We start from the raw sequence: 10689 nt of genomic DNA, 5'->3' as shown, positions 1-10689 counted from the left end.
ACACTGTTATGGACATAATGATGTAAACCTCATAACTGGTATTGTACCAATATTTGTCCTATGGCGCATAAATACACTAAAAATAAAAAATAAAAAAAGAATACTAGTAGCGATGGCGAGAAAACACGCTGCCAGTAGTTACATTAGCAGTAGCGTGGGAGTGAACAAACGCTGCAGCTATTTGCCCTAGCAGTAGCGCGTGCGGGCACGCGTTACTGCTAAGCAATAGTTGTAGCACCTTATTAGTAGCGCGCCTACCCGCGCTACTAGTGAGCACAAAACCCGCGCTGCTGCTAGCCTTTTCCCTAGTAGTGTCTTTTTATGGAACATGACCTGGACAAGGTTCGTAACCTTAAACTCTTGTTGTCAGCGTTTGAGAAAATGTCAGGTCTTAAAATAAACTTCCATAAAAGCGAACTTTTCTGCTTTGGAGAAGCCACTGAGGCGGCGGCCGAGTATGCTGACCTGTTTGGTTGCGCACATGGCCAATTCCCGATTAAATATCCGGGAATACCGATTCATTATCGGCGTCTCACCATTGCGGAGTGGAAGCATGTGGAGGAGCGGTTAAAGAAACGATTGAGCAGTTGGAAAGGCAAATTGCTCTCAGTTGGAGGACGGCTGGTTTTGATTAACTCTGTCCTCACAAATATGGTTCTCTATATGCTTTCTTTCTTCCAACTTCCAAAAGGGGTCTTGCAAAGACTGGACTATTTTAGATCCAGATTCTTTTGGCAAGGAGATGGTGAAAAGAAAAAAATACAGACTGGCCAAATGGAGTGTGATTTGTAGGCCGAAAGATCAAGGTGGCCTTGGAATTCATGACTTGCAGATCAAGAATGAGGCCCTACTTAGTAAATAGTTGTTTAAACTTCTTACTGAGGATGGTGTTTGACAAACCATACTGCGCAACAAGTATCTAGGCCAAAAGGCGGTGTCTCAGGCATATTGGACACCAGGCGACTCGCACTTTTGGGCTGGCCTAATGGCGGCAAAGAAACATCTCTTTTGCTTTGGGTCTTTCGCGATAAGGGACGGGTCGGATGTTCGTTTCTAGGAAGACATTTGGCTAGGCAATGCCAGTCTTCAAGAACAATATCCGGCCCTGTACAACATTTCTCGCGAAAAAAATAATACTATTGCGCAAGTGCTCAGTTCATCCCCACCCAACATTTCGTTTAGGCGGGACTTGATTGGCCCCCAACTTATGTCATGGCACAATCTTTTATCCCGTCTAGATTCGATTAATCTTAGATAAGGTCGGGATGTGTTTCGCTGGAACCTTACTACATCAGGGTCATTCACAGTTGACTCTATGTACCGTGCACTCACGCATTCGGAGGTACCGATGAGTAATAACAAGAAAATCTGGAAGTCGAAGATTCCACTAAAAGTTAAAATCTTCATGTGGTATCTTCGTAGGGGAGTTGTTCTAATCAAAGACAACCTCGCACGGTGCAACTGGCCAGGAAGTAAGAAGTGTTGTTTTTGTACTCACAAAGAGACAATCCAACACCTCTTTTTCCAATGGAAGTTTGCACGTTCTACGTGGTCAATCATTCAAATAGCGTCAAATTTGTATTCGCCCACAAGTGACGCCAATATTTTTGGTCATTGGTTGGACGGTATTCCAAATAGATTCAAAACGCTAATATGGGTGGGAGCATACGCCTTACTATGGTCGCTTTGGCTATGTAGAAATGATTTGGTTTTCAATGATAAAAATGCTTCTCCTCTGCAGGTTATTTTCCGTTGTACGCACTCGCTCCGTATGTGGTCTACGCTACAATGAGCGGAGTACCAACCGCTGTTCAAGGCAGTGTGTATGCGGTTGGAGCAGGTGGCTACGGTGGTTTTTACCCAACATGGGTGGCAGCATAATCTCCGGATCGGTCCACCATCCCTTGCGACATAGGCATAGTGTCGGTCTATAGGACTCTACTGTCGCCGATTTGTCATTTTTTTTCTTTCATTTTGTCAGACTTTACGTGTTTGGCTGTGTGCATTCTAGTTATGCAGAGGCCGGGTGTTACTCATAATGTTTTGTATCCGCTTGATGCTACATTTCGAAATAATAAGAGCGCCCTTTATCAAAAAAAAAGATTAAAGTTCCTTGATCTTTCATACAACAGGTTATTTGGAGGATTGCCAGAATGGTTACCCCCAAAAATGCCACAATTTAAAATATTAAGAGTGAGATTAAATATGTTCAGTGGTCATATTCCTAAGAGTCTCACTTCCCTTCATGGTCTTCATTATTTGGATATAGCACACAACAACATAACAGGAAGCATACAATGGTCTTTGTCAAACCTGAAGGCAATGATGACAGTGGTGACGCAGGACATGGGGGATTACATTTATGAAGAGAGCATCCCAGTAATCACAAAGGACCAAAAGCGTGACTACACCTTTGCATATCTACCAGCTATTGGTAGTTCTTGATTTGTCAAGTAATAGTTTGGCAGAACATGTTCCGGAGGAGATAACTTTACTCATTGGGCTTACCAATCTGAACTTGTCAAATAATGAACTTACGGAAGCAATCGCAAACCAAATTGGTGATTTAAGGCAGTTGGACTCACTCGACCTATCCTTCAATGAGTTTTCTGGTGCAATACCATCAAGTTTGTCAGCTTTAACTTATTTGAGCCACTTGAACTTGTCATACAACAATCTGTCCGGTGCAATACCATCCGGATAACAGCTACAAGCTCTTGATAACCAGATGTATATCTACATCGGTAACCCTGGTCTTTGTGGAGATCCTGTCAGCAGGAACTGCTCAACACATTATGAAGAGCAAAGTGGTCTCGAAGATATAGATCACATGCCATCTGTTTATCTTGCCATGATCATTGGATTTGTGGTGGGTCTGTGGACAGTTTTCTGCACCATGTTGATGAAGAGGACATGGAGGGCTGACTTCTTCCAGTTTGTTGATATGATGTACGACATGGTTTATGTGCAAGTGGCTGTAAGGTGGGCTCACATGATGGAGAAAACTCAAGACAGTGCACCATGAAGTGCCAAACTCCGCAGCAAGCGAATTGCGTGTATCTAAATAGTATTTGTATGTTTGCACCATATCTCTATTTGTAGCTCTAAATGAGCCTTGGCTGGATGTCTCTACTGTACTGTATTGTTATTTGTATGTTTGAACCATATCTCTATTTGTAGCTCTAAATGAGCCTTGGCTGGACGATTGTACTGTATTGTATTGGTATTTGTATGTCTATACTTTAACAAATGAAGACTATGTATATGTTTTGCTGCATTGTTTAAGCTGAAGAAAAAATATACAGCCTTATAACTGCACTGTGCCTTTTTCATGTTGTCCGGTTTGCTTTGTATCATCTATTCCCAGAGAGTGATGATCTCATTTGCATAGCAAAAAGAAAGAAAAAAAAGGCAACTGTTGGTTAAAATGTGAACATACTTCTTTGTAAGATTTGTCAGGAGGGAAGAGGTAGGAAGCTTTGTTCACCATCAGTGCTTGTAGACTTATTCATGTTAATCTGAAGTGTCATTTGAGCTGACATTTATTTAGGTTGGTCAGCGCCCAGCAAACTGTAGTATGACTCGGCCAATCACCATGCCCACCAAGTCCGTGTTTGCAAGCTAAGTGGAGAAGTTCAAGGAGCAGATAAAGCCCCTGGAGCAGGTGAATCAGCAGCCTTTTGTGACCACCCCTGCATCATTGGTCGTTACAGAGTGCCACAAAAGCAAAAGTGAAATTTACAAAATAATTTTTTTATGTCTACTGTCAGAAGAAATGGAGATTTTAGTACCCAGGAACTGAAACCGGTACAGGATGATAAGTACGAGTAATAAAAATTTGCTGGTGCTCACGATGGACATGTAGAACAAGGGAGAAATTTTTTGAGCAGTGAGAAACTGCGTTGATTACTGGGTCATATGGTGGCAGATTTACTTTGTCCCATCCCAGAGTCAACACTAACTTCTGTAATATAAAAAAACATTTAAACTTGTTTCCAGGAGAAATATTCATATAATTACCATCAAAACTAGCATTTTGCCGGGGAAGATCGGATGACTGCATCAGATATCTAATATAAGGGTCTCTGTTTCAGCAAAGCACCCCCGAGGACCAGCAGAGTGCGCGAGGTTCGGCCAGTCTGGTGACGTTGACATGGCACACGGACAGAAATCAAGAACCACCAGGTGCTCCAAAAGTGTATAGATCGAACGAACACCAACGCCTCGATTCCACTCCTCAGGCATTAGTCCCGAATCAGCTCGGCAGAGAGATGCTCTGCTTTCACTCGTCATCTAGAAAAGGGGATTCTGAATCGAAAAATTCAGGTTGTTTACTGAATACGGTTGTTAACTGCACCCAGGGCCACAAATTCATGCTGTGTGTGATGCCAAGTCTGATCACAGAACTTAGCTTCTGGTATCACTATCACACATCCAAAATACCTATAGCTGGTACAAAAACCCTTTGCTGTATACATGGATTTCCAAATTAATTCTCTCACAACACTACAGTACAATCAGTATACAGTCGCAAACACGGATGGAACATACGAAAAATACATGCTTTAAAAGTGATGCGAAATTTGAAGCTGGGGAGCGGATCTGGTTCTTGCCACCCCATGCTACGGAAGCAACATCCATCACGACGGAAGTAACCACAGGCCATGGCCAAGGAAAGTGTCTGGCCGGGAGTGTCTTTCCGGGCTTCTCGACGTGAGATTCCATGACTCTGTAGTGCGGCCGATGTTACTCACATTATACAATCGCTTAACCACAAATTGACATATTGTAAAACAGGTGCACTATGTGATACAGTAAATTTATACACTAAATATCGTAGTCTTCTGGAGTAAAGGAACAGAACAAGTATTACATGATCCGCGAGACAACAAAAATAAACTCATCTATTATCAGTGTTGTTTACTCTGTGGTGTGTGCGGATGACATGATTAGCAAGACAACAGAATGGACTGGCACACACAAAATTATAGGCTGTTAATAGGAATCTTACTTGGCTCAGATTGAAGCAAACATTTTGCTTTTAGTATCAACACACAATGGTGAGCGACATTATACAAGCCTGGTCTAAAGATAAGCAAGTGGGATCTATTTACATTTCTATTCTCTCTTTCCCCCTCCAGGAATCTCAACCGCTCAAGCACCTACTTTTCTGTAAAGGATACGTTATCGAGCAATATTTCTCTTCAGCACAGGGGCTGCTTTGCTCCAACTGTTTGGTCTTTCCTGCTTCAGTTTGTGCTAGTTTCTAATCTCTTGTTTCCTTCTATATCCTCGTTACCTTGGTCTTCCTTCTCAAGCCTAGTCTAACAGTCTGATCTACCCTATAATCTAGTGACCATTACAAAAGCAGCCGCACCATGGGTTCACAGTGGGTACTCAAATCAAATCAATAGTTGTTTCTATATTTATCAAGTTCTATTAACTGAATCTAGTAGAGTACATTTCTGTACTTCTCTTGCCTGAATCCACTACCAACAATGAGGATGATCATTCAGGCCAAATATTCAAATACCGTAGGATATTTCTATGAGCAGAAACGATACCTTCCTATCCCTACAATCAAATCTGAAAGCAAAATGACGCTATAGCACTAGCCGCAGGCAGGTGCATTTCTTGGATCTGTGAAAGGCCTGCAGAATTCACATTAGATACACAAGCAGCATCTCTGTAGTAGTATTACAGCACAGATGAAACCATAGGAGAAAATCTGTACAGATTATATGTTGCCCATTGCCACCCTGACATCTTTAACTAGGAAAAGACAGTGCAAAACCATTCTCAACCATTTGGGCAAATGATGGTCATGTTCAAAACGAGGTTCTCTAGCCTCGCACTCTTCTTTTTTCTCAGGATATCAAATACAACAGACAAATTCTGGTCACTGACTGTCTTTGCTCCCTCTGAAGAATCAGCAAGCTGCATATCAAGGAGATGACATGAATCCATTGCCGGACCGGAAGTGATCATACACTTCTGAGAAGAATCAACAATGCAACGGTAAGGAAAGAAATCTAGCTAGCAACCCAAAACTTAACAGAGACAACAGAAGATATCAAGCACAGCACATGGATGGTACTGTATAAGATGTTTCTTTAAACAAATAAAATGCTTGAGAATTTAAGCATAGAATTAACTAAATCCGCCTAAATCGGTGATGTGGGACTAAAAAACTGCAGTGCAGGCTCACCGCCGGATGAAGCAGCCGAGTCCCGCTTCCGCCTGCCGTCGGCACACTCATTGCCGGCGTGGGGAGCGAGCCGGTGCGCGATGCCCCGTCCTCCTCGTCCGCTTGACATCTCCCGTCGTCTGCTGCTCACTTGACTGACCTCGAGCGAATTGGTCCCAAACTCTGCGGTGGAGTACGGCTGTACGGGGGAGAGGAATGGAGCGGCGGAAGGAGCAGAGTCACCGGCGTCAATGGATTTGGGGGAGGAAAGCGACCCAGGTTAGCCAATGTTATACCGGCCCGGCCCATCAAGCCCTCTAAAATGGCGGCCCAGGTTGTGTGGAAGACACGCACACGCCCGTCTCCGTTCGCCTCTCCGCCGCCGTCGAGCTCTGCGGCTCACAGCCTTGCCGCTGCGACCGGATAGAGTTGGGGAGGCATGCCGGTGGACGACGTTCGGTCTGCAGGCGAGCGGCCTGAGCGGCGCCGTCCGTGGTGGGGCGGATGGTGAGCGACGCGCACCTATAGGACGATCCCGACGACGCCTTCCGCCCCGGCCCTCCTCAACTGCCTGCTTGATTCCCGCAGGTTCGGTTCGGTTCGGAAATTCCTCTCCTCCCGTGGATCGGATCCTGACAACGCTCGGACTTATTTGTGTCAGCAGCAGGTGGTCAAGATTTGGCGGCATCGTCGCCGGAGGTAAAGAAGATCTTCTGTCTGTTTTCCATTTCATCCTGCCTGTGATGGGTTGCTGCCTCATAAAATGTGGCTACAATTACTACTTCTTCAGTTAAATTCATGTTGTGATCATTGCATATTAGGATCAAATGCAAATTTATGGATGCTTGAACTAAACCATGAATTTGCTGACACTATATATTTGATATGTAAGCAGAAACTTTTATTGTGACGTTGTGGGCAGAGATCATGCTACTGCATAATTTTGAAGAATTTGTGGCTAGATTGAACTCTATTTTAACCTCTGATTTCATCCCGTAAAGTGTTTGATGAATTGAGTATGTAGATTATATAGATGATGATGTGGTAGATTTGTAAATAGCAACAGAGCACCCAAAATTTAGATCTATTGAGTATAGATAAACATGTTTTCTTATGTATTTGTGTGTGAGCCTTCTTTGTATTTCAGAGTGGCCGCATCATGCGAAATACCCAATGGGAGAGCTGGCTAGAGGAGATAGTGACCCCGAGGCAGAGGCCGCAGAGCATCCTCTGTTCCCTCGCATCACGGGGTGCCGGCTTCGATGGCTCAGCGTCATCACCTCAAGAACTGACACACGGCGCTTCTGCGGTGGCTGGCGGCCAGGGCAGAGGCGTTGTAATACCTGAGAGCTTCCCTAGCACAAGCAAGGAGCCACCCATGACTTCTATAAATATCTGTGTGCGGTTGCCTAATTTTGTAATACCTGAGAGCTTCCTCACCATCTGCCATTCTTGCCTCCTTTGGAAAAATCTCCAGTTAAACAAGCAAGCAAGAGTATCACAATGTGTATTCTCTCTTTTTGTTCCCAGTTTTTTTTCTTCTGCGGAGCAGCTTTATTTTATATACACTGATGCAATACTTTTTGCAGGATATTGAAAATTTACAAAGATGCCAAGCAGATTGCTAAATTTGCTCAAGCAGCCTGGCAGCGGATACAAAGAAGGTGAGTTCACTGTAAGTAATCCTACAGATCTTTTGATTCTCTTTTTTGTTTGTGATCCTGCTATCTGTATAGTAAACTGATTATGATTTTTCTTTGGGTTGAAGGAAACTGTGGAATCCCCAGAACTGAAGAAATGATAGACTAAAACAGCTCAAAAGCTATATACAAACAAAAGAATGCATCAGGGAATAGGATTCTTCTCAATTCCTTTATTTTTCTGAGGGAGTTCACATTCTTTTCTTCTCCCTGGTTCCTTTTCTTTTCCCTTTACAGGGAGAAAGATAGGAGATTCTTTTCTTGACCCTTGCCTGCTGGTAAAGCTAAAGCTAACGTGTGCTGTGCTGTGCGTATTATCACAACTAAGCAAGGTAGATGATCCCTTTCCATCTTGGTGGAGCATGGGTCGATCATACATATGACCATGCATGAGTTGGTAACTGCATGCGTCATTTCTGGTGCTCGGCTGTGTTCACACCTCATCCAATTGGCATACAACTTGAGAGAGAAAAGTTAGGGTGAAGACGAACAACATGGCTCATGTAGCCGGTTTGCTTGCCTCGGCTGTGGTTTCAGCGGTGGGCAATAAGCTGGGTTCTGCCATTGGGGATGAGGTCACGATGCTGTGCAGCTTCAAGGACGACCTCAAGGACATGAAGGACACACTGGAGTACATGGAGGCGGTGCTCAAGGATGCTGAGAGGCGGTCTGTCACGGAGGAGTTGGTGCGGGTGTGGCTCAACCGGCTCAAGAACGCTGCCTATGACATCTCTTACATGCTCGATGAGTTGCAAGCTGACAGTGAACCAGCCTCCAGAAAGGTATACATACACCGTCCGTGCCTTATCTTGATCTGTTTTTCAGTAATTAATTTTCCTAGCTACTACAGAGTTTGTTGCTTTGGTTAAATATAATTTGATTATTAATTATATTATTGTCCACAAAACCATGCTTGATCAGTGGTCCAGGATTAGTGAAATTACGGTGTTGGGGAGGGCCAGTTAGAGAAATCTGTTGTTCATGTGTTCATTAGGAACAAATCTATGGTATTAGGGAGGAGAGGGGGCACGGCCCCTTCTGGCCCCCTGGCTCCGCCACTGTGCTTGATCATCTGAACGTACTTTCCAATGTAAGCAACTGGTCACTAGTTAATTGCAATGTTTAAAGCTTAAAACTTGTTGGTGCCCTTCTAAAAATTAAAGCCTACTTAAATCTGGTGTACAAGAGGCATTTAGCCTACTTAAATTTGGTGTACAAATCCCGGCCGTGAAACTAGGTATATAAGAATAAAAATTTGTACTACAAGAGGGAAGCTATGTTTTACATCCGTCCAAAAGTTTTATGTTGGATTTATATATCTACCATGCAGCATGTAGTTACCGGGTAGAGGGATCGAGAATACTACATCTTATTAAAGCCGGGTGTAGTTGCTCCAAGGTTTTATATTATATCATAATGACTTGTTGAAATTTCTTGTATATGATTGGGAAGCTGGACTGTTTTGCTATTGCACCCAAGATTGCCATGGCTTATAAGATGAAGAAAATGAGAGGCCAGCTGAGGAAGATCAAAGAGGATCACGAGAGTTTCAAATTCACACATGACAACTCCAGCCTAATTGATGTGCACCAGCTTCCCGATCCACGGGAAACAACATCAAATGTGATTGAATCACTCATCATAGGAAGAGACAAAGACAGGATGAATGTCCTTTCTTTGTTATCCGCAAGCAATAACAATAAAGAACATATAACCGTTCTTCCTATCTGTGGGCTTGGAGGCATAGGAAAATCAACTTTGGCACAATTGGTTTTCAATGATACTCAATTCAAAGATTATAATCATCGGGTTTGGGTTTATGTATCCCAGGTGTTTGATTTGAAAAAAATAGGGAACTCCATAATTTCTCAAGTACTCGGAAAAGGAAGCCAAAATCTAGATACAAGGGAGTTGATAGACCAACGCCTTAAAGATCTACTTCAAGATAAGAAGACTTTAATTGTTTTAGATGACATATGGGAGACAGATAACTTCCAACTGGACCAACTCAAGCTTATGTTGAATGTAGGCTCCAAGATGAAAGTCTTGGTCACAACACGCAGCAAAGACATTGCAAGAAAAATGTGTACTGTTGGTGTTCAACCATACTTGCTAGATCCCTTGGACAACGACATGTGCTGGAGAATAATCAAGCAAAATAGTGGTTTTGAATCTAGGGTTGATAAAGGCCAAGCTGAACCAGTTGGACAGATAATTGCAAGGAAATGTGGAGGTTTGCCATTAGCAGCTCAAGCACTTGGATTCTTGCTATCTGGAATGGATCTTAGTGACTGGAAAGCAATGTGCAATAATGATATTTGGGATGAACCATTTTCTGATAGTACAGTGTTACCATCCTTGAAGTTAACTTACAATACTTTGACACCATATTTGAGGTTATGCTTTGCCTATTGTGGCATCTTTCCTAAAGGTCACAATATAAATAAAGATGATCTTATCCATCAATGGATTGCCCTTGGTTTCATCGAGCCATCTAATAACTTTTCGGCCATACAACTTGCCGAGAAGTATATTAGGCAATTCATGGGGATGTCTTTCCTTCAGCATTCAAAACTGCGCACAGAATTGCCTAAGGTGAGTTAGTACAAAATACTTATACAATATAGATAAAGAGTATTCTTTTTTACTCGTTATCAAATGGCATGCAACAACTGCTGTGAAAAAGCATGCATGCATGTTATATATGTTAACAGTTTGGTACATTAATCCATGCATATGTTTCTCCCTTTGTGGCAAATAAAGCACTCAAGATATTGGTGCATCAGAATATACTTCACTCTT

The 10689-nt window shown here is 43.0% G+C and overlaps 1 protein-coding gene and 1 pseudogene across 2 annotated transcripts; both read left to right on the top strand.

Annotated features, from left to right (window-relative positions):
• The first annotated feature begins 2391 nt into the window (after window positions 1-2391).
• LOC125528843 lies at window positions 2392-3050 on the top strand (annotated as a pseudogene).
• A 3584-nt stretch (window positions 3051-6634) lies between these two features.
• On the top strand, window positions 6635-10482 carry LOC125528844 (putative disease resistance protein RGA1; the record flags this gene model as incomplete). Of its 2 annotated transcripts, XM_048693274.1 has the most annotated exon segments (5): window positions 6635-6775; window positions 6852-6886; window positions 7335-7851; window positions 7956-8669; window positions 9340-10482. In XM_048693274.1, coding segments are annotated over 2 exon segments (1431 nt in total), but the record flags the coding sequence as incomplete, so codon positions are not given.
• Between the last annotated feature and the right edge of the window lie 207 nt (window positions 10483-10689).

The sequence above is a fragment of the Triticum urartu genome, unplaced genomic scaffold, assembly GCF_003073215.2.
Source record: "Triticum urartu cultivar G1812 unplaced genomic scaffold, Tu2.1 TuUngrouped_contig_5154, whole genome shotgun sequence".
Classification (NCBI taxonomy): domain Eukaryota; kingdom Viridiplantae; phylum Streptophyta; class Magnoliopsida; order Poales; family Poaceae; genus Triticum; species Triticum urartu.
This window is presented reverse-complemented; position numbering and strand designations above follow the sequence as displayed.